Below are 25380 nucleotides of genomic sequence, written 5' to 3'. Positions count from 1 at the left end.
GGGTAGCTAAATAGATTTTTAAACTAAATGCTACCTGCCCACCAGGCCTCACTGAGGCCCTTAGTTACAAACTTTGCTTGGGATAAATTTGAGGTCCGTTAGGGTCAGCAACCTCATATTTCCACATCAATCATAGAAATATCTTTTCAGATTATGATGTGACGACACATACTTGTATTTCTGCATACGTTATAGTATTTTTTGTTCTTTCAGGCCAACTGATTGAATCGTGAGTTTTGTATTAATTTATGTGTTTATATTTCTGTTGAAATTTGTATTGTAACTAATATGAAATATTGTATTTGGAGGAACTTTGGATGCAAGTGCAGCATTCGTGAAATCTAACAAGGTAAATGGGTTGAGACGTTTTCTCTCCTGCTTTATTATATAATTTTATTTTACATGTGTATAATAGTGACGTGCCATTGAGTCTCTGTATGCGGTCCCAGTCAGTGTTTCCTCTCGAATGCAATTGGGACCCCCTGCATGGCTAAAATCTGGGAGTAGGATGGCTCATACGTCGCCCCTGCTCGTCCAAGGTGGTGGTTTTTTGCATCTATTACAGCATTGTAAGATTAAGCAGGCAGGCCTCATTGATAGGCTTGTGATTGAAATTGTTTCCTGTATAGCTGACTGATAATAGGATGCCTTTGAGGTGGTACAGTAATGGTAAGTGATCAAAGGATATTGATGTGTTTGCTGAAAGTGGTCTGTCAAATACCATTTTTTTTTATCTGATGGCTTTGACTTGCTGCCCGCACTATGGCGATCTGTGTACATGCTACTGCGCATGCACATACTTTTCGGTTTTGACACATGCTGTGATGATCTTAGATGTGATCCAATGCTTTTTAATTTTTAAAAATGGCACTGTTTACATCTGGGTAAACTGGAAGTGATGTAAGGTCATCGTTTCTGGGTTACCATGTCAAAGAGACGAACAAAGGTGATCTTTGTTGGCCTCTATGATCAGCCGGCAGAAGTGCTGGCTGGTTAATCGGGACTCGCGGTGGGACAAGAGATTCCGGTAAAGCTGCAGAAGGCAGTGGTATTCACTCCCGCTGCTTGTAAAAGCAATCCAGCGGCTAGTTAGCCGCTAGGATTGCTTTTACATGAGATGACAAGAGAGATGATACAGGCATCATCCGGGTATAACTACTTGAAGTCCAGCGACGTACAGGTCGCTGGCTGGCAAGTCGTTAATTATAATAATATTAACCACTTAAAGTAATGATTTTTATAAATCACTAATGTTCATTATTCACTTTTTTGGTGATTGCAGAACCAGCTTTGGATAGTATAGTTTTGCACCTTTACTTGTATTTTGAATTACGGTATTGCTTTTTCTGCCCTTACTTTTGCCTTGCTTCCAAAGCTGTATTGTTTGGCTGACCATTTAGATTTCTGGCTTTTGTTGCTTGTAAACTGTGTGCCCCAAGTCCAATTACCTTTTCCTTTCATCCTTGCTACTGTTCTCTTTCAAGAGCTGAGGCCCATGAGATCTACAATGTCAAGAGGGGATCCTTGGTCAGGATTAGAGACATTATTATTAATATTATTCAGAATTTTTTTTGGCACTAACAGTTTGTGCAGCACTTTAGAATATACGTAGGGATAAATAGTACATTTACAAAACAATACAAGAGGGTTAGGAGGGCCCTGTTCATGTGAGCTTACAATCTAATAGGGTGGAGCAAGTGGTACAAAAGATAATAACTATAAGGGAAGAGCTGATGGAATAATTAAAAGTTCAGTTGTTAGTTGGGGGCAGGATAGGCTTCCCTGAAGAGATGAGTTTTCAGGGATCGCCTAAAGGTGGAAAGAATAGGAGATAGCCAAACGCATTGAAGTAGAGAGTTCCAGATGGTGGGAGAAGCTCTGAAAAAGTCTTGGAGGCAAGCATGAGAGGAGGAGACAAGGGAGCAGAGGAGCAGGAGGTCATAGGAGGAGTGGAGAGAACAGTTTATGATATGTGGAGACAAGACTGGTGTTGTATGTTAGTATTTTGAGTTTTATTTGTTGGGCAATCAGAAGCCAGTGTAGGAATTGGCAGAGAGGGATAGCAGACACTGAACAGTTGGTAAGGTGGATGAGTCTGGCAGCAGCATTCATGACAGACTGAAGGGGGAGATAGCCTGTGTAGAGATAGGCATATGAGAAGTGCGTTGCAAAAGTCAAGGCGAGAGATAACGAGGGAGTGAATTAGTTGCTTGGTAGTTTCAAAGGTTAAAAAGGGGCGTATTTCAGAGATGTTATGGAGGTGAAGTCTACAAGATTCGGATAGTGATTGGATTTGGGCTGAAAGGACAGGTCAGAGTTCAGGATTACACCTAGTACCCTGGCATGAGGGTAGGGACTGATAGTTGTATTATTGATCTTGATGGAAAAGTCCTGAAAGAGGGAACAGGCGGGGGGAATATTATGATTTTGGAAAGATTTAGTTTGAGGAAGTGGTGTGACATCCATGCCGATATGCCAGTTAATAAGGCCTCATGCATACTGCTGCTCCTACATCTTGTTTTTGGAGCTTTTGGCATTTTTTGCCAAAGCCCCTGGACAAAACTCAATAAAAGTATAGGTTTCCATGCACGCATAAGCTTTTACCAGAGTTTAGGAGCAGCAAATGCTCTCCTGAGCGCAAAAGAATCGCGTTCAGGAGAGGAGAGTTTTGGCACAAAAACGATTGACGCTGCAAAAAGGCATGTAAACGTTCGGTAATGCTAGGCGTGTTTTTAGCTCTTGAGCATTATTTCATTTCAATGGGCGGAATAAATTATTATTCTGGCCAACTAAATTAGTTAAGACCCAAGCACTTGATGCTGGTAAATGCAGGCTAAACAGGGTACATGCTTCCTACAACTGAGACATGCGGTCCAAGCGCAGTTTCCGCTTGGGATAGAGCTGTCTACCCACTCAGTTGAGTCCCTTTTGATGACTGAAGATCTAGATCGAACATTATCCTCCATATATCTCAGGCTTACATGCAAAGACACTGCTAAAATGCTCCCCCTTTTCCACAAATGGCAATTAGATATCCCGACTCTGACTGAGGAAGACTGGTCAGAGGGTCTGCAGCAATGCATCCCCTTCATGATTTCAGCAAGGGATAGGTTCGTCCAGCTGAAATTTCTTCATAGAGTCTACTACACCCCACAAAGGTTGTCCAAAATGTATCCGGGACTTGACGATAGGTGCCCCAAATGCAGACAGTCAGTGGGGACCTTTTTTCACATAATATGGTCGTGCCCGGTCCTACAGAACTATTGGCGCGAAATAGTAACGGATATAAATGGTGTGGCAGGACTACATTTAGAAGTTGACCCGATGGTGTTCCTCTTGGGTATTACAGATAATTTGGCCACTGCCAAATATACTAAACTTTTTGTGTTCTACGCAGCTTATTATGCCAGGAAAGAGATTTTGTTGCGCTGGAAGTTATCAGACCCCCCCACTGTTAGGGCATGGAGGGCACAAATAAATGTGGTACTGCCACTATATAAGCTTACCTACATGGGCAGGAACTGTCCCAAGAAGTTTGACAAAATATGGGCGGCCTGGGTTGAAGCTCGGCATTTGGTGGTGTGAATACACCGGAGAGTTGAATTTTGGGAGGCTGGCTGGCTGGAGGCAGGTTGTGGAGACCAAATATCTAGTGAAACGGGATGATGTGGCATGGTGGTACTGGCACGACCAAGCGTATCCACGCTCCTTCAGATTCTCACTACTCCTTACTTTTTGCATTAGCCTTCTTCCCTCAATTCTTTTCTATTGGGAAGACGCTTCTTCAAACAAACTGATATGTCTCAATGGGGGTTTCTCCTGTTCCTCCCTCCCTCCTGTTTTCCCTCCCTTCCTCCCCCTCTCGTCCCTAGTAACTATTCCCCTTACCCCTCCATCAACTTTTTCGTGCCTTTCTGGTTTTACCCCTGTGGTCTCTCTCCCCGCCCCCCTCTCCTCCCCCTCTTCCTAATGAAATATTCCCAGATCATGCAGCATCACATGTGAGATGGACGTAATACCATCAATGCTAAAATACATAAACGGTTGGTCTCATATACAATGAAGAACAGTAAGGGATCCCTTCTTTATATTTCTGTCATTAAAGTATACATACGAATCAGTTCTATGGATAAATCTAGGCCCTGACGCAAGCTTACATCAGAATGTATAGCATCTTAAGATGTGTAAATTGTTTTCATATGCCTTTGTTTGTACTATTTGCTCATTATACTCAAGTGTAATGTTCAGTTTACGTAATAAACATATCCTGTGTTTAAAAAAAAAAAAAAAAAAAAAACAGGGTACATGCGTTTACCAGCATCCAGCGTTTTTCTGCTGCCAAGAGAAAGTGCCCAATTTGCATTAACCCTAAGGCCTGGTTCACATTGTAGTAGTTATGCAAGCTGTATTTTGTGCGGGCAGCGACAGCCCATTCATTTGACCTCATTTGAATGGGCTGCCGTGCCTCCTGAAAACACAGGGAAAAGGTCCCTGTTCCATTTTTGAAATTGTAGCCCACAAAGAACCCCAAGTGCAGTGTGGTTCCCAGTGCGGGGAATTTACAATAATTGTTAATTGGTCACAGTTATTGAATATGGTTCCAACTGACAATTCACATGACCCATGTAGTAGGGCCAGCTAAATAACATGTTTTGAAAAGTTTACAATTAAAGTGACAAAGGATATCCTTAATCCCCAAAAAATAATCCATATACTGTACATCCACTACTTTAAAGGGGAGCCCCACCCAAAAGGGGAAGCTCCGCTTGTTTGCTTCCTCCGCTGCCACATTTGGCACCTTTCGGGGGGCAGGGGATACCTGTCAAAACCAGGTACCTGATCCCACTTCCGGGTAAAATTGCTGCAATCGTTGTGCGGCGATCTACGAAACTTCTGTATCGTCCTTCTACCCCCCCCCCCCCCAATGTCCTCTGGGAGACGCATGCGTAGTAAAAAACAGGCTGTGAAGCCACAGGGCTTCAATTTGTTTGGCCTGCACCCAGAGATGATGGACGGATCGGCTTGGGGTGCCAACATCGCGGGCTCCCTGGACAGGTAAGTGTCCTTATATTAAGTCAGCAGCTACAGTATTTGTAGCTGTTGACTTTTTTTTTTTTTCTTTTTTTTTAAATCCAATACATTTTTTATTGAGATTTAATACAATAAACAAAGAAAATTTCAAAACACGGTACATACAAACTACCCAAGTACAGTCCCAATACACATATCAACAAAACCCTGAGCACCCCTAAACAACAAAAAAGAAAACCCAATCAAAATTTTTATCGGTGGAGTTTAAGACATCACCATAGCATATGTATTAAGTTTGCAGGGGCTCCTCTACAGCGGGGACACAAAGGGGAATCTCTACGATTCCATTTAAATAATTTCTCAGGAGTATAATACGATCTATGTAAAATGAATAATTGCGTTAATTTTTGCGTAGTGGATAACGATACACTAGGGAACGCAGACAGAGCCATTGTCCAATGGTCATCCGTCAACGGTCCCAGGTTTCGTTCCCACTGAGCACTTGAGGGGAGATCTACAGAATCTTGAAACTTATATCACGACTCTATAGGGTACTATATAATAAGACCCGCTTATGCCCTTTAGCATCTAATAATGATATTATTGTAGAATGATTACTTTTGAATTCAAAGGAACGGGCTTGAGTCTGTATGGCATGCCTGAGTTGAAGATATTGGAAAAACCTTTGTTTTGCAATTCCATATACCTCCATTATTTCAGCAAAGAATTTTAAACTGTCATTCTGAAGCAACCGCTTCAAATACCTCAAGCCATTTTTTTGCCATAACTCTTTTAATTTCTTGCCATAATTTTATCAAAAAGTTTACGTGTCAAAAATCCTTTATCCCCTCGCAAGCCATTTGTCTCCAATAAAGGAGATCAATGTATGTTCCCTACATAAAGGCAATAGCAGACCCTGTATAGGATCAGAATCCGCAATTTCCGTCCATCCAAAATATTGTTGTAATTGTGAGGCTAATGCCGTGTACACACGAGCGGACTTTCCGGCAGACTTGGTCCGACGTTCTTCCCGCCGGACTTTCTGAACGGACGGACTTGCCTACACACGACCAGACTTTCCAGAAGGCTAGGTCCGCCCGTCTTTCCGACGGACGTTCGCCGGAGTTACGGCGGACTTTCAGAATGAACGGACTTGCCCACACACGGACAAGTCCGTTCATTTTGAACGTGACTCGGGTACGATGGGACTAGAAAAGGAAGTCAATCTCGCCGCTTTTATCGGCAAGATTGACACCTTGCGAGCACCATCGTGGGGCATCCCAGGCCCTTAGGTCTGGCATGGATTTGCGGGGCCCCCCCACCACAAAGCACCTTGTCCCCTTGTTGATGAGGACAAGGGCCTCCTCCCGACAACCCTGGCCGTTGGTTGTCGGGGTCTGCGGGCGGGGGGCTTATCGGAATCCGGGAGCCCCCTATAATAAGAGGGCCCCCAGATCCTGGCCCCCCACCCTAGGTGAATGAGTATGGGGTACATGGTACCCCTACCCATTTACCTAGGGAAAAAGTGTGTGAGTGTAGTCAGGAGGACCATCATTCAGCTTTGCATAGTGTGCAACTAGAGTAGGGACAGCTCAGATAGTTTATTTGTAGTGTAGTGAGACATTCATACATACATTAGTGTGGAGTAGGGACAGCTCATATAGTTTCAGTGTAGTGTAGTGAGACTGTGTCAGTAATCTTGACATTAGTGTATTGTGTGCATTACTGCCAGTTTAACGCCATATAGTACTGTACGTTTGTACATATATTGCAGTACATTTATAGTGTATCCGTGGAGTGTGTCTGTGTAGAGTGAGTACTCAAATTAAAGTGCCCCAAACACCTCTTTAAAGTGCATCTACGTACAAATTTCAACTTCTTCTTTACATTTGCTGATAAACACCGCCCCCTCCCTCCCAATAATATCCCGAACCGCCCCCTCCCTCCCAGTCCTCAAGCAGGGCATTTCCTCTGTTTAGTGAGTTTGCCCGTGCTATCCAGCCACAGCATGCAGAGGAGGTGGTGGACTGGCTTACTAAACTTTCCTCATCCTCCTCATCCTCTGTCACGCAAGCAGAGACAAGTGTGCAGTCCCCTGCAGTTACCAGAGTGGATAAACCTGCCTCCTTGTCCACAAAGAGTAATTTTTCAGCACCTGGTGGAGTAGTATGCCAGGTGGCAGCAGATTTCCTGAGGGCAGAAACCGGCTGGTAGTTTAGCCTTAGAGCTGGTTTCAGTGGCAGATGGACAGGTGCTAGAAGCTTGGTAGCTCTGAATAGACTGGAACATAAGCAGCGTCAGACAAACCGGGTCATACACAGAACGATCAGATTAAGTACAGATGCAGAGACAGAAGAATGGTCAAAGAACAAGCCGGGGTCGATGCAGGTGAATAACAGGAATAGTCAGGAACAAGCTGGGTCAGAGTTTCAAGAGCAGATGCAGGTAACAGGGAACAGAACAATCACAGAACACTAGTCGAGACAGGCCTGATCCTGAGTACTGATCCAGCTTAAATGGCGCATTTGGCGCCCTTATCTGTCACAAGATGCGCCGCATACATTTGTTTGCACACGTGCATATGTGTTCGCACTCACTAACGCACTTCTTCTTCCACATATTCAGGGAACAGGGATTTGTCTTCTGCTGTTATTCTGTCTTCTGACAGAGCCTTTCTGACAGTCCAGCTTCCCAGGAAACAGTCACAGGGACAAGGTACTGTAGATCAGGGCTAATCCATATGCCAGAGGTCCTGCAGCTTGCCAAAAAGAAGCTGGAAAAGATCACAGGAGCTCAACCAGGTTCCATTGTCAAAGCTTATTCGAACAAGCTGAAGTTAGAAGCTGATTGGCTATCCTACAGGGCTGCATCAGATTCTGCACTCTCCAGTTTTAGTAAATCAACCCCATAGGCAAACATAGAGGTGTGTATACCAGCAGAAAAAAAAGAAAAATGCCAAGTGTCTGTAAAAGCTCTGAACTTGAGACCTTACTTGTTAAACCTATGTGAAAACCTAATAAAATTATTGTAAAAGAAAACATTTCTGCAACTAGTGGTGATGAAATAGAAATGTTCAAATGGGAATTAACCATAATTATTAATCCATACAATGCTAAACATCTCTTCCTAAAAGGTCTCCCCAAGGCTGCTGTGATAAATCAAGGACGTTTGCTGATCAGCTCATCTATAAGTACACTGTCTGGAATTACATGCAAGGATACGGTGTACATTCCACTGCCTCTCTATCACAGTGCTGGACTTATGATTGGGGTCCGTGGATGCATTCAGTATGGTATGTATTCCATTATAGCTATTCAATACTGATAATTTTCTCAGAGAAATATAGAAATAAGCCACATTTAGTCTCCTGCCCCTCTTTTGTCTTCTAATATTCTCTATTGGTCAGTAAGGCCACCTGTTTTAAAGGACCAATGGAAAGGCAAAAGGAGAGGACTGGAAAGGCAAGCTCAACAGTTTTTTTAAAGTGGTTGTAAACTCTTACATATACCCACTGAAGTGACTAGCCTCTGGTGATACAGAGATTAAACAAATCCTTCTACATAAGTTGTACCTGTTTATCTGCAGCCTCTCTTAGATAGTTACATAATAGGTGAGGTTGAAAAAAGACACAAGTTCATCAAGTCCAACCTACACTGTGTGTGATTGTATGTCAGTATTACATTGTATATTCCTGTATGTTGTGGTCATTCAGGTGCTTATCTAATAGTTTCTTGAAACTATCAATGCCCCCCGCTGAGACCACCGCCTGTGGAAGGGAATTCCAAATCCTTGCCACTCTTACAGTAAAGAACCCTCTACGTAGTTTAAGGTTAAACCTCTTTTCTTCTAATTTTAATGAGGGGCCATGAGTCTTGTTAAACTCCCTTCTGCGAAAAAGTTTTATCCCTACTGTGGGGTCACCAGTATGGTATCTGTATATTGAAATCCTATCCCCTCTTAAGCGTCTCTTCTCCAGAGAGAATAAGTTCAGTGCTCGCAACCTTTCCTCATAACTAATATCCTCCAGACCCTTTATTAACTTTGTTGCCCTTCTTTGTACTCGCTCCATTTCCTTCCTGAGGACTGGTGCCCAGAACTGGACAGCATACTCTAGGTGCGGCCGGACCAGAGTCTTGTAGAGTGGGAGAATTATCATTTTATCTTTGGAGTTTATCCCTTTTTAATGCATGCCAATATTCCTATTGCTTTGTTAGCAGCAGCTTGGCATTGCATGCCATTGCTGAGCCTATCATCTACTAGGACCCCCAGGTCCTTTTCCATCCTAGATTCCCCCAGAGGTTCTCCCCCCAGTGTATAGATTGCATTCATATTTTTGCCACCCAAATGCATTATTTTACATTTTTCTACATTGAACCTCATTTGCCATGTAGTTGCCTACCCCATTTATTTGTTCAGATCTTTTTGCAAGGTTTCCACATCCTGCGGAGAAGTTATTGCCCTGCTTAGCTTAGTATCATCCGCAAATACAGAGATTGAACTGTTTACCCCATCCTCCAGGTCGTTTATGAACAAATTAAATAGGATTGGTCCCAGCACAGAACCCTGGGGGGACCCCACTACCGACCCCTGACCATTCCGAGTATTCCCCATGTATCACCACCCTCTGAACTCGCCTTTGTAGCCAGTTTTCAAACCTTGTACTCACCCTATGGTCCATGCCAACGGACCTTATTTTGCACAGTAAACGTTTATGGGGAACTGTGTCAAATGCTTTTGCAAAATCCAGATACGGGCCTTCCTTTAGCTGGCAACTCGCCTCCTCATAGAAGGTTAGTAGAGAACGGCAAGAACGATTCTTCATGAATCCATGCTGATTACTGCTAATGATACCGTTCTCATTACTAAAATCTTGTATATAGTCCCTTATCATCCCCTCCAAGAGTTTACATACTATTAATGTTAGGCTAACTGGTCTGTAATTCCAAGGGATGTATTTTGGGCCCTTTTTAAATATTGGTGTTATGTTGGCTTTTCTCCAATCAGCTGGTACCATTACAGTCAGTAGACTGTCAGTAAAAATCAGGAACAATGGTCTGGCAATTACTTGACTGAGTTCCCTAAGTACCCTCGGGTGCAAGCCATCTGGTCCTGGTGATTTATTAATGTTTATTAATGTTAAGTTTCCCAAGTCTAATTTTAATTCTGTCCTCTGTTAACCACCGAGGTGCTTCGTGTGATGTGTCTCTCCTCTACTATCTTCTAAAACACTCAGATCAAAAACTTTTTCTCAGCTCCAGAAGACAGGGGGCGGGGATCTGACATCACACACTGCACTGCATGAGAGGCAGCTCTGTGTAATCTGAGATCTGAGTGGGAAGAATAAACACACCCCCTTCTATACTGACACATAGGGAAACATGCACAGTTGAAGCTGCCAATTACTGTACCTGCTGTATGCTAGGGGGTGGGGCTATTTACAGGGATTATCTGGTGTGAAGTCAGACTGTCAGAAGTGAATCATGCAGATAGCAGAAAGAGGAGAGATCAGAAAAGAACCACACTAGGTGCTTTGGATCAAGGCAAGTGAACACTATAGAAGACTATGCTTTGTTCATTTTTCATTTCAGAGGTTTACAACCACTTTAAGGAAAAGGTGGGATTTACATATAATGTTTAACTATAGCTCTGGGTCTACAGATTATGCTGACATTGTTAACAATTTGTTAAAAAAAAACTTTTTGTGCATAGCTTGTATAAATATGAGGGCAACTATATCTAATAATGCAGCCTCTCCTTACTTTATTGTAATATTATACATTGAGTAATTTACTGCTTCCTAACTACAATGCAATGGGTTTGTTCTAACCTGACTAAAACAGTATAAGGGTAAATCTGTTTATTAAACAGGGAGTGAAAAAAAAGGGACAAGTAGATTTGGATGGGGGGAGAGGCATGAGGAGTACACTGGGTGGGCAAAAGATAAAAAGAAAAAAAAAAAGGAAGGGGGAGGGAATAACATGTAGCACTACCCCCTAAGGAGCCACTGGATTTTTGGGTCTATTAAACACACATTTTCCAACTTTCACACAGTCAGTAATCAGTCCATGGGCTTGTTTTTGTTGTTTTATTGAGGGGAAAATAACTTGGAAGGGGAAGAGGGATTATGGGATGCCAAACTTGACTTAGTAGAACAACTTGAGGACAAACTTCCTTCACTATGTACACAAAAATACAGATCCTGGGGTGTACTCCCTCCAGATTTTTATCTTCCATGGATCAGTAGCAAAGTTTTCTCTTCAGGAGCTCTTTGTTCCCTGGGGTGAATAGCAAAGTTCCAAACTGTATGCAGGGGCACTATGTCCCCATGGTGAAACTCACGATGCCCTTGAAAACACTTGAAAATTCCAGCCCACCTGGCTGCCTTGAAAAGTGTCCCAAAGCATGGAATTTAGGTTAGCTGTGACGCTGTCCCTGTGAAAGCATGGTGGATATTGCATCTGGCAGCCTTCTCCCTTGTAGGCCCTGCAGGTGTAGAGGTACTTGCACTGTCCCTTGAATTCTGCTGCCTTGAATGAGACTGCTGTTCAGGCCTCCTGCTGGCCAGGTCCTCCCTTGATAGCCAGGGAGTCTCCTCGATGAGACTTGAGGGTAGCGAAGCTCCCTCTATTTAACTCCTCTTCTTCCTCAGCTCTAGCCCTGGGGTCCCCTCCCAGGCCTCTTGGCTTCCAGGCTCAGCCTCCATCTTCCACCTGACAACAACAACCCCCCCTGCTGGCCAAGCTCTTCAATATTTATGGGCCTGTCTGACCAAACTCACTGGACTCCTGCCCGGGGATTGGTCAAAACTCCCCATCTATATTCAGACCCTGCCTCCTTACCTCCACCCACTAGCTTCTAGACATTTACATGGACCTCCAGAACCAAGGGGAGGGGATAGAGGCCTGGTATGCAGAGCGTTCTAGCCTGAACTTACGATAAACCCAACAATTAAAAATGCCAGCGCACAGGATGATTACATAAATCGCATACAATAGATGGGGAATAAGTCTAAAAGGTCCATGACAAGGGAAAGGAAGGATAAAAGTACATGGACAAGTGGATGACACATTTTAATAATGAATCTTGAATGGAGGCCAGACACTAAGGGCAAAGCTTTTCTCTGGAGTGAAGCCAACTCTGAAGAACACCATGAAGAGAAAACAGAAAAGCGCCTCTAAGTGCAATATTTATTAGTACAATGGCAAGCAGTCAAATGAACACTCACATCAATGTTTGGAAAGCTAGGCTCATCTAGGGAAAGGCATCTGCCAGGAATAGTCCTCAGCGCCTCCGGTCCAAGGGTATAACCCCTGCGATCACGCTAACCAGAAGGATGCCGGCAAGTCCTGTGTTCCGGGTAAGCTTGATGAAACCAGCTTGAGGCATGGCGCCAGTAGGCGTGTGACATCACCGCGGTAAGGAGAGAGAACCACAGCGCATTTTAGAGCATGCGCAAGGCTCATATGAAGCATGCGCACACCTTTCTCAAGTGATACAGAGAAGGAAGGGGGCCAAGTTTAAATGCTCTGTACAGGAAGAGTCATCTGCCAATCAGCTGAATAGAGCCACTAAATTGCTGTTTACCTGGATACAGTTAAAGCCAACGGAATATATGCAACTTTAACATACAATAAAAAACACATATCATTGATACAAAACATTAATGAATATGATTCTAGAAAACATTTAGCTTTAAAAGTTGTTAGTACACACATATCTAATGAGTATGTCTATGTGACTGACATGAGATAGGAGCTAACCAATACATACAATAAGTGCGAATTAGAAGTATATGTGGTGAAGATATTACTGTGTGACAAGTATGTGTATTTTGATATATCTGATCATCTGAAAATGAAATAAGGACAAAGAATTAGCTGAAAATTACTTACAGGAAATATTGCTATAATATAGTACTAATTTCTAGCTCCTCATTTAGGCCATTCGGCACGAGGGTATCGAGAGTGCATATCCAAAAAGTTTCATGGTCACATAATCTGGAGAAGCTTGCAGCTTCGGATAGATTTTTAGGTATGGCTTCAATGACCCAAACCTGTAAACCTGTGGTAATCTTATTATTATGATCTAAAAAGTGTCATCCCTACATCCCTTCAAGAGGAATTAGGCATAACTTTTTTTTTTCCTTGCACTTCAATTTACTGGCCGCTAATTTTGTTTTTTAATGTGGGGGCCCTTTTATAGGTAACCTTTGGTTTGTCACAGAGAATGGTATTAAGATGGGGATCAGGCTTCAAAATATTTCAGTGTTTGAGAATATTTTCAATACTCTTGTATTGACTGTGGTACCTAGTTATAAACCTGACAGGTGGATTCTCAGAAGATTTTTCAACTTTCATTTTTTTACTCAGAAGAAAGGTGGTATAGGCCTGATCTACCAACATTTCTGGATATCCTTTTTCCAAGAATTTGCATCTGGGGTGGGTACTCAGAAATGTAGTCACAGTCTATGGTACAATTCTGCCTTAGGCAACAGAACTGCCCTTTGGGTATATTTTTGATCCACTGCGGGCGGTGATGGCTGTCAAAAAGGAAGATACACATTACCCGAAGTGGGTTTAGTATAGTTGCGAGCAAATATATGGTTCTGCTCATGACCAAGTTCAAGGTCCTAAAAACTCTAAACTATCCTGGTTCCAGACTGAAATAAAGGAGGGTCCAAGATCATTGGCGTTAGTGTGCAACAAAGTCATCTATCAGGGAGGGAGAACCATCCCAGATCATGACAATATCGTCAATATATCTGTCATAAAAGATGAAGTATTGCACAAAGGGGTTGTTTTTCCATATAAACTGGTTCTCCCAATAACCCATGGTCAAATTGGCGTATGAGGGCACAAAATTGGCCCCCATTGCCGTGCCATGAGTTTGTAGATAGAAATCGCCCTCAAAATGGAAATTATGCGTAAGGCAGAAAAGAGTAGCATCTAGAATAAAGGCTGCCTGTTTGGTGTTTAACATGGGGTCCTGTAGTAGAAAATGTGTGGCTAGCATGCCTGTTTGATGGGGAACAGAGGTGTATAAGGAATTTACATAAAGAGACAGCCAGGAGTAACTATCTTCCCATGTATAGGGTGGCAAAAGTTCCAATAATTTTGAGTCACGTAATATAGGATTGAAGGTTCTGAGCTAGCGGTTGTTAAAAGGAATCAATGTATAAAGAGAAACCACTAGTGATACTATTCATGGAAGCCACAGTAGGTCTACTTAGGAGGTGCTGTTGACCTTTATGCACATTAGGAAGCTGATAAAAATACAGCGTACTGTCAAAATCTCTATGTAAAAAAAAAAGAGCCCTCTTCTTTTTTTTTTTTTTTTTTTTTAATGGATAACCTGATCAAAAATGGCCCTATGGATGAGTTAATCTGCCTCTATTTTAAAGAAGGGTAAAGGATCTTTAGGAAGCTTTTTATACATTCCCAAATCGGAGAGTAGTCTCATGGCCTCGGTAACATAATATGTCCTGTCTTGGAGTATAATCCCTTCCCCTTTGTCTGCCGGTTTTATAACTAAATTGGGATTATTGGTAAATTGTTTTAAGGCAGCCATTTCACCAGGATGAAGATTATGGTATTGATATTTGGTAGTGTTTGTGGGCTGATGGCATCATTTCGGAAATTCGGAAAATACCACTCTATAATAGGCCTCAACATGGGGTCCCTTGGATTTAGTGGGATAGAAAACTGATTTGGGTTGTAATTGAGTATGTACAATGGGGGTTATGTTTGGAGATGTGTAAATAAATTCAGATCCAGATCTAGATCTACATCTCCAGATTCTACGCATGAATCATATATGCTAATGACACTCTCTGCAATGTCGTCTGGAATGGACTCCTAAGGATCTATAACTGTAAATGTAAAATCTAAAGGTATATCTTTTTTTAGATTTTATGTTAAAGAATCTTTTAAGAGTGAGATTCCTAAAAAAATTTGTTAAAGGTCCTTAAACAATATAAAGGAATTGGGTTGCATAGTAGGGGCAAAGGTAAGACCTCTGCTCAGTAAGATGTCTTCTGATGACAACATGTTGGAAGACAAATTGAAAAGCTTCACAGTTTCCTTTGGGCACTTATTTTTGGGTTTCCTACGTCCACCCCTACACCCTCGTCTATGTATTTTCTTTTCAGTCTGTGTTTTATGCGGGGGCTGTTCTCCTAAAGTAGAAAGTGAAGAAGAATTTGATGGTATTTCCCCCGCTATTAAAGTTACCAATTTGTTTATCAATCTCGGTGGTGGGTAAGGACTGAAAATTGTGGGCCTCATGACTGATGGTAGTAGATGTGGAAGCAACGGTCAAGGGAGAAGAAACTGTAGATGGAGGCAAATCATTAGTGATGGATGGTACATTTATGTTTGATACTGTAAAGAGTGAATCTGGGTTAGCTGAAAATGATGAAGGTTCCAGAGGTATAGGTGATGTGATATTGTTTTGAATGTTAGACTGGACTACAATGTTGGTAGACGAAGAAGCTTTTTTTAGAGAACGGATGTTTCACTTGATATTTTTCTTTTTGTGTTCCCCTTGGAGATCATGTAATAGTACTATAGGAGGTAGTAAGTCTTGCAGGTGTGATACCAGCAAGATGGCTGTAATGTGGCTTCTTGGCCACAGGCAGTGGCGTAGCTGTGGGGGGGTGCGGCCGCCAGAGGGTGACACCGGGCTCGCCTCAGACTGGCAGGGGCGCCGCTTGGTGGCTCCCTCCTTCCCTTCCGGGATCTTCTCTGCTCAATGCAATGTACGGGGGAGAGAGGGTGGGGGGAGGAGGGAGTGAGGCAGAGAGACAGGATGCCCTGGTCCAACTCTGATCGTTCATTATGTCCCCACACGCCGCGGCCCCCCCCGGCTGCAGACACAGGCCCGGAGGAATAGCCGAAGAAGAGAGACACCACTCTACAGCACATGCCCTGAGGTATGTAATAACAGGAGTATTATGCAGAGGAGGGGGACATGGTAATTGGGGGGCCATCGGCAGGGAACAATTATGCTGCCAGGAGTGATTTTAGGGGTGGGGGGGTTAGAGGATAGGTGCTAGGGGGTGCTTATTTTAGGTTAGAGAGGACTTGTACTAGAAGTAGGAGGGGGCAGATTTGAAGTTTGACCCCCCCAGCACAATTCGTCTCCTCTCCCAAAGCACCCCCTAGCACATATCCTCTAACCCCCCCAATCAAAAGATCCAACCCCGGCTCCATCCACCCCCCGATCCCAGCCCAACTCCATCCACCTCCCATCCCGGCTCCATCCACCTCCCCACATCCCATCCTGGCTCCACCCCCCGGCTCCATCCACCTCCCCCTGATCCCATCCCGACTCCATCCACCCCCCTGATCCCATCCCGGCTCCATCCACCCCCCGATCCCATCCTGGCTCCATCCATCCCCCTAATCCCATTCTGGGGTCCATACATTCCGGCTCTATCCACCACCCCAATCCCATCTCAGCTCCATCCATTATGGCAGGTTAAGGAGGGAGAGCCGCACCAACCCACTAGCCTGCTTGGTGCAGGGGGGGGTGACACCAACCCTAGTGACGCCACTCGATACAGGTTGTTTAGGGTGGGTAGTGCTTGGTCCTGTAGACTTAAATAAAACAATAGAGGGAACCCAGGAATTAGGCGGAAGAGACATTAGGGCAGGTATTTGATTATTACGATTCCAGGCAGAAAAAAAAACCTTCTCATTACGATAATTACCCAGATCTTGTTTAAATTTACCTAATTTGATTTGGATAACAGAATGCTCTTTATTTTTATTATTTTTCAAAGTGTCTAACCAGGTTACACGGCTCTTTTGATTGTATGCAGTGATTTCTAATGTTAGTATCTCATTATTTTTGATGTGTCTCTGACTAATGAGAACGCCTATCCATTTAGTGGTGCAAAATTCTGCTATTCCTTCCCAATCCTTTAAATGAATGGGACCAAGGAAGGAACAGGCTTTGAGGATCCTGAGACCTCTGGGGGAAACTTTTTCTTAAGTATTTTTTAAGGAAGAACTCATACCACCATTGGATATTGGCAGCATGGATGAGTCTCTTCAATTTTTTGAATTTACCACAAAGTGTGTATCGGTCGAAACGTGTAAGGTTAGCTGTGCTGCAGAATATGTCAGGAGGTAAGGTGGTATATAAAGTATCAAGTGCGTTGTATTTGTGATTATTCTATATCACTAATTAAATCCATGGTGAACAAACAAATGAATGTAATGGGTAAAATCTACACCCGTAGGTCAAATTACGTGACAATATAACTGTTTTGGCAGAAGGGAGGTAATAGTAAATTGGGTTATAAAATGTTGACAATACAAGAATTAAAATAATAATAATAGAAACAATAAAACAATTTTGTCTGTTTCAACAAGACTTCAGCAGAAGAAACAAAACTAATTTTAAAGATACCGTAAGTGTTTTCTAGAATCCTATTCATTAATGTTTTGTATCAATGACGTGTTTTTTATTGTATGTTGAAGATGCATATATTCTGTTTGCTGTTCACCTGGATACAGTTAAAGCTATTTAGTGGATCTATTTAACTAATTAGCAGATGACTCTTGGTGTGCAGAGAATTTAAACTCGGTCCCCTTCCTTCTCCGTATCACTTGAGAAATGAGCGCGCATGCTCTGTATGAGCCTTGTGCATGCTCTGAAACGCGCTGTGGTTCTCTCTCCCCACCTCGGTGAAGTCACACGCCTACTGGCACCGCGCCTCAAGCTGGTTCCATCAAGCTTACCCAGAAGTCCTTACCACAGGACTTGCCAGCATCTTCCTGGTTACTGTGATCATGGCGGTTACACCCTCGGACCGGAGGTGTTGAGGACTATGCCAGGTGGGTGCCTTCCCCTACATGAGCCTATCTTTCCAAACTTTGATGTGAGTGTTTATTTGTCTGCTTGCCATTGTACTAATACATTTTGCACTTAGAAGCGCTTTTCTGTTTTATCTTCCTTAAGATAAACCCAGATCTGTTTCCCAGACTCATACAAGTTACTATAGGTCAACTAAATTTACCTACCTAAAACTGTACACTAGAGGGTGCTACAAACAACACAAATAAAAGTGGAACTAAGGGGTCTCCAGGGAAGGCCTTTTGAAGTGGCTATCCATCATCTCTGGAAGCGCCATCCCTTCTCAGGTCCCCAGGGCCAGCTGCGTTTCAGGCTGTGTTTTAAAATTTGTGAGCTCCAGCACCAGGCTTTGGTTACACAGGGCATGATTACATCCAGTAATTCCTGAATTTATTTGTAATGTGTCCAGCATGCCTATGTCTATTATATCCGTTCAGCCTATCCCAGGCAGGAAGTTCTTTCATCTCTGCTACTCCATTTACAGTGAAATGATGAGATGTCACCAGCACTCCTTTACAAACATTAGTACTATTCAATATTAGACATTAGTCACTTTGGGGTAGATTTACTAAAACTGGTGCACTCAGAATCTGGTGCAGCTGTGCATGGTAGCCAATCAGCATCTAACTTCAGCTTGTTCAATTAGGCTTTGGCAATAAAACCTGGAAGCTGATTGGTTTCTATGCAGAGTTGCACCAGATTTTGCACTCTCCAGTTTTAGTAAATAACCCCCTATGTCTCACTGTGTGGTCCTGAAACATTGGCTTGACTTGCATGGCATTGCACAAATAAAAGAATGTATGTGTTTGTGATGGAGTAGTGGTGGCATCGCACCATTTTTTTTTTTTTTCCTCGGCAATACTGATCTCCTCCAGCATTTTTCACTACTTTGTCAGCAAGCACACCATTGCTAAAGACCAGTCTACTGATAGGGACAACAGTGGACCATGTCTATGCAATGTGTGTCAGCTCAGCTGCTTGCAGTCCCGACCAGAGGAACATGGAACAGGATGACAACACAGAGAAATACAATGCAGGAATTTTCCAGCATTTTTACCAGCTAGTTAGCCAAAAATAAACACATTCTACACAGCTTTAACAATATTTGTTAAAAACAGATTTTTGTTGCATACATTTGCAAATAGATGTGGAAGCCGCATTACCTCATAAAAGGTAACTCCCATCTTGGGACATGCTGTATAACGCAAAAAATAAACTGAGGGGAGTCAGGGCGTTGCTAGGTGGCAAAAAAACAGGGGCTTCAGTGCGAAGTCCGAGCCCAGCACCTTTGGGGGGGGGGGGTGTTGGGGTGTTAACTACCTGATGCGCACTGACCTACCTGACTTCAGGTGACGTGACTTCCTACTGCAGCTCAGCCATAGTGTGCGGCGCGCCCATCACACAGTAGAGTAAAAAGCAGCAGGCACTCCAGGCAGCCAGAGCCATGATGACAGGAGAGGAGAGCCGCCTGCCCGAGCGCCGAACTTCTCACAGTGGCGCGGCGGCCGCATTGTAATTCCCGCCTTCTGGAGCCTGCAGCGCCTATGATAGACGTCCTGCGGTCCCCGCATTGGACCAGTGGGATGTCCATCATAGGCGCTGCAGGCTCCAGAAGGCGGGACCTGCTATGTCACTTGGCCGTGCTCGGGGTCAAATCGGTCCCTGCTCGGCGACAGCGCTCGGGGCTAATAAAAGTACCATGCATGCCCGAGACCCGGGGCTTTTTGGGGACCCACTCGGGGTTCCAGCCACCATCAGCCCCCCCCCTCCCGACGCCACTGAGGGTAGGTATGCCTGGAGCAAGCTCATTCCTCCTTAAGGCACACAGACACACCAGAAGCCAAGCACAGCTCAGCAGCAGCTAAAGTCCTCTAGTATGTCCCTGCACCAAATTCAGCAAATACAATAAAAATAGAAACTGCTGCAATTAATTTATAATTAGCCAGCAAAAAATTAATTCTACACAGTTTGAACAATTTGCATTAAAAAGATTTTTGTTGCCCACATTTGCAAATATATACATGGAAGTCGCACTGCCTCATCAAGGCCTCTCTGTGAAGTGTGCTACTTAACTCTAGGTTGACTGTGATCCCAACTTGAGAGATATATAGCAATTCATAAATTGAAGAGTCTGCTAGAGTAGCGTAATACTGCCTGTTCCTCTACCTCCTAGAAAGGATGAGCATTTAAAGCCTGTAGTGTAGGGGGAGCCGAGTTATTCTGTTTCAAATGCCACTTTATTCATTGACATAGAGTGCCTTGAAAAAGTATTTATACCCCTTGAAATTTTCCACATTTTGTCATGTTACAACCAAAAATGTAAATGTATTTTATTATTGGGATTTTATGTAATAGACCAACACAAAGTGGCACATAATTGTGAAGTGGAAGGGAAATGATAAATGGTTTTCAAAATTGTTTACAAATAATTATGTGAAAAGGTGATGTGCATTTGTATTCAGCCGAGTCAATATTTTGTAGAACCCCCTTTCACTGCAATTACAGTTGCAAGTCTTTTTGGGGATGTCTCTACCAGCTTTGCACATCTAGAGAGTGAAATGTTTGCCCATTCTTCTTTGCAAAATAGCTCAAGCTCTGTCAGATTGGATGGAGAGCGTCTGAACAGCAATTTTCAAGTCTTGCCACAGATTCCCAATTGGATTTAGGTCTGGACTTTGACTGGGCCATTCAAACACATGGATATGCTTTGATCTAAACCATTCCATTGTAGCTCTGGCTGTATGTTTAGGGTCGTTGTCCTGCTGAAGGTGAACCTCCTCCCCAGTCTCAAGTCTTTTGCAGACTCTAACAGGTTTTCTTCCAAGATTGCCCTGTATTTGGTTCTATCCATTTTCCCATCAACTCTGACCAGCTTCCCTGTCCCTACTGAAGAAAAGCATCCCCACAACCTGATGCTGCCACCACCAGATTTTACGGTGGGGATGCTGTTCATGGTGATGTGCAATGTTCGTTTTCCACCACACATAGCGTTTTGCTTTAAGGCCAAAAAGTTCAATTTTTGTCTCATCTTACCAGAGCGCCTTCTTCCACATGTTTGCTGTGTCCCCCACAAGGCTTCTTAAAAACTGCAAACAGGACTTTTGGCTTTTTATTCCACAATGGCTTTCTTCTTGCCACTGTTCCATAAAGGCCAGATTTGTGGAGTGCATTACTAATACTTGTCCTGTGAACAGATTCTCCCACCTGAGCTGTGGATCTCTGCAGCTCCTCCAGAGTTACCATGGGCCTGTTGGCTGCTTCTCTGATTAAGGCTCTCCTTGCCCGGCCTGTCAGTTTAGGTGGAAAGCCATGTCTTGGTAGGTTTGCAGTTGTGCCATACTCTTTCCATTTTCGGATGATGGATTGAACAGTGCTCTGTGAGATGTTCAAAGCTTGGGATATTATTTTTAAAACCTAACCCTGCTTTTAAACTTCTCCACAACTTTATCCCTGCCCTGTCTGGTGTGTTCCTTGGCCTTTGTGATGCAATTTGTTCACTAAGGTTCTCTAACAAACTTCTGAGGGCTTCACAGAACAGCTGTATTTATACTAAAATTAAATTACACACAGGGGGACTCTATTTACTAATTAGGTGACTTCTGAAGGCAATTGGTTCCACTCGATTTTAGTTAGGGGTATCAGAGTAAAGGGGGCTGAATACAAATGCACGCCACACTTTTCACATATTTATTTTCACTTCACAATTATGTGCCACTTTGTGTTGGTCTTTCACATAAAATCCCAATAAAATACATTTACATTTTTGGTTGCAACATGATAAAATGTGGAAAAGTTTAAGGGGTGTGAATACTTTTTCAAGCGACTGTACTTCCTTAGAACCAATCTGTCTGGACAGTATGGTCACATACTGACTTAGTACCATCCATAGACAGATAACTCCTCAATAAGACACAGAAGTTGTTGAATCCAACACAATTTCACTTTGGATAATTGAAGTACAGGGGGAAAAAAACAGATGCAGCCATATGCATCTAAGGACTGATACATTGCAATGTAATAAATGTATGCTTTTTGGTTTAGATACGCTGATAGGATCACCTCTTATAGGTAATACATTTTCTTGCTTTACTAATCTTAAAGCAGCTCTAGAATTGGCCACAGATATTAGAGGATGGTCGGATGTGTATACCTGATCCATTACCCTCATGATGTCATCTAGGTTAAACTTTCCTCAAAGTAAGTTCACTTTAAATGCCCAAGTACTCCTATTTAGAAAAATAAAAAAAGGAAGGAGACTTGCATGTTGCAGAACCAGTGTTTTTTTCTTTCCCCAAGAGTAATTGTTTGGGGCTGTTGACAAAAAAAAAAAGAACGCATCTATGTGCCTTTTCCTAAGTTCAGCTCTTGTACTTCTATAGCCTGTAACTTGTAAGTGAAGTTTTATTAATGCTTTTTTTTCTAAATCAGGAGCCACCTGTGTAATAAGGAATAAATTCTCAGCGAGCCAGTTCTGGGATGACTGCAGGAAATACAATGTCACTGCCTTCCAGTACATTGGAGAAATTCTGCGATACTTATGCAACACTCCTAAGGTATCAACAAAAAAATCTAAACTGTGAAATAAAAATGTTAACAAAGAGCTTAGCCACACCAGTGACATTGTGTTCCTTAGATCGGGGGCCGTCAACCCCCGGGCTGCGGCCGACTACCTGGGCGGGTGGTATGAAAGAGTCAGGCAGCCAGCATGAGAGAGCTGGGTGGATGGAAGAAGTGAGCGGGTGGGCAAGCAGAGATGACATCTCTCTCCACCCCCCGCATCACCGCTCTTCCGCCCTCACAGCCGGTGTTCTGTCAGCATCAGTGTTGGAGGTGCGGTGTGGAGCAGAGAGATTACATCATCTCTCACTGCCCGCCCCGCATCACCGCTCTCCATCGGCTTCTCGCTGTGAGAAAACTGAGCATAGAGCTCTCCTTGTTCAGCGTCGCAGACCCTCCCCCCCTCGACTGCTAAATCAGTAATGGCTGAGGGCGGAACCAGAGAGTGACAGCCGCAGTCCCGGATCCCCCCTCTGCCAGGTGAGACCGGCTGCAGCATGAGGAGGGAGACACCCTGCTACATCCAGGAGGGGCGATCCCACAGAGATGTGACGTCATCAGTTACGGGTGAGCTGTGTGTGGCAGTACAGATGGGGTGTGCTGGGACTTGTAGTTCACCCCCTCAGCTGTCTGCCTGACATACCACAAGGGACGCTCAACTTGCAGTGCTTGGTGGATGTCTGTCAGTGATCACCCTGAAAATGCAGAGTGCCTGGCTGTCCCTGGGGTCTGATCCTCCGTGCCTGGGAGCAGCATGTAGCCAGTGACAGTACAGCTTCAGATCTACATGGAGGGGTTCAGACCAGCATGGCAGCCAGGCACCTGCCATTTTCAGAATGAGCAATGACTACCTCCATATTTCTCTCCATTCTACAGCCAGAACCGCTGCTGCTATTCTGAATGGGGCGAGGCGAAGGTGCATTCGGAACCCACCACTGCACAGAGGCCTGCCTCTGTGCTAAATGGACCAGTGCTGCCACCAATGCAGTGATGGCAGGTGGCATGGCAAGTTCCGCATCTGGTGGAAAGACACGTGGCAAGTGACACGCTCAGGGATCCCACTGATTCTGCATGATGGTCAGCTGAACTTCATTTATTACTACAATGTAATAATAGAAATAATGCACTTCAATCACCCTGACACCATATCAAGCATGGTGCCGTAATGATTGAAGTGCTAACACCAGCCATTGCCTGCGAAAAATCGTTTACCACACGCGTGACCTCCCCCCCAGTCCTTGGCACAATTTTATTCCATGCAGCCATGTCAGTAACAACCCATGCAATCCATACATACAAAGAAACCAAAACAAATATGTTCAGAAATGAAGTTATGTGTAATAAAATGGAATGACACAGGGAAAAAGTATTGAACACACAAAGAAAGCGAGGTGCAAAAAAGGCATGTAAAGCTAAGACACCAGCTGAAAATCTATCAGTAATTAGAAAGCAACCCTGCCCCTTGTCAGTGCAAATTAATCAGGTGGTTCAGTTTAAACTAAAGGCCTATAAAAAAAGGTGTCACACAAGAAACATCTTAAGATGGGTAAAATCAAAGAGCTCTCTCAAGACCTTTACAATCTTATTGTTGCAAAACTTACTGATGGCATTGGTTACAGAATGATTTCTAAAACTTCTGAATGTTCCAGTGAGCACTGTTGGGGCTATAATCCAGAAGTGGAAAGAACATAATTTCACCATAAACCGGTCAACAACCAGGCACTCCCCCAAGAGCCAAGGACCAGTTGTGGAGAGCTTCAGAAAGACCTGGAAATAACAGGTACAATTGTTTCAAAGAAAACAAAAAGGTATTGCACTCAACCGCTATGGCCTATATGCACGCTCACCATGCAAGACTCCATTGTTGAAGAAAAAGAATGTTGAAACTCGTTTAAAGTATGGTGCACAACATTTAGACAAGCCTGTCAAATACTGGGAGAATATAGTCTGATTAGATGAGACCAAAATTTAACTCTTTGGATGCCATAATAAACCACATGTTTGGAGGTCAAATAGCACTGCACATCACCCCAAAAACACCCCCATACCAACAGTGAAGTTTGGAGGTGGGAACATCATGGTTTGGGGCTGTTTTTCAGCATATAGTACTGGCAAATTTCATATCACCGACGGAGTGGAAAAATGTACCAAGACATTATTGTTAAACATATGCTGCCATCTACCAGGATCATGAAGATAAAACGAGGGTGAACATTTCAGCAAGACAATGATCCAAAACACAAAACCAAGGAAACTTTCAATCGGTTTCAAAGAAAGAAAATAAAGCTGCTAGAATGGCCCAGCCAATCACCTGACTTGGATCCAATAGAAAATCTATGGAAAAAAACTAAAGATCAGAGTTCATAGAAGAGGCCCACGGAACCTTCAAGATTTGAAGACTGTGTGGATGAATGGGCCAAAATCACACCTGAGCAATGCATGTGACGAGTTTCTCCATATAGAAGGCATCTTGAAGCCATTATTACCAACAAAGGATTTTGTACGAAATATTATATAAATTTCAGTTAGCGTGTTAAATACTTTTTTCCCTGTGTCATTTTATTTTATTACACATACAGTTACTTAACCGGTTCAATACTGGGCCTTTTCACCCCCTTCCTTCCCAGACCAATTTTTAGTTTTTAGCGCTGTCGCACTTTAAACGACAATTGCGCGGTCGTGCGACGTTGTACCCAAACAAAATTGACGTCCTTTTTTCCCCACAAATAGAACTTTCTTTTGGTGGTATTTGATCACCTCTGCGGTTTTTATTTTTTACGCTATAAACAAAAGAAGAGCGACAATTTTGAAAACACAATATTTTTTACTTTTTGATATAATAAATATCCCAATTTTAAAAAAAAAAAAACAAATTTTTTCCTCAGTTTCGGCCGATACGTATTCTTCTACATATTTTTGGTAAAAAAAAAT

At 43.3% G+C, this 25380-nt stretch overlaps 1 protein-coding gene across 1 annotated transcript in view; it reads left to right on the top strand.

The window, feature by feature from the left end:
* The window catches only part of LOC141131545 (long-chain fatty acid transport protein 2-like), an 85844-nt gene that overhangs the window by 14131 nt on the left and 46333 nt on the right, over nucleotides 1-25380 (top strand). Inside the window, exons 3-4 of the mRNA XM_073618928.1 lie at nucleotides 8165-8323; nucleotides 22321-22445. Coding sequence (XP_073475029.1) covers nucleotides 8165-8323; nucleotides 22321-22445 — 284 coding nt within the window. The remainder of the gene's footprint in view (nucleotides 1-8164; nucleotides 8324-22320; nucleotides 22446-25380) is intronic.

The sequence above is a fragment of the Aquarana catesbeiana genome, linkage group LG03 (assembly GCF_042186555.1).
Source record: "Aquarana catesbeiana isolate 2022-GZ linkage group LG03, ASM4218655v1, whole genome shotgun sequence".
NCBI classification, from domain to species: Eukaryota; Metazoa; Chordata; class Amphibia; order Anura; family Ranidae; genus Aquarana; species Aquarana catesbeiana.
Note: the sequence above shows the minus strand (reverse complement) of the source record. Positions and strands in the feature narration are given on the sequence as shown.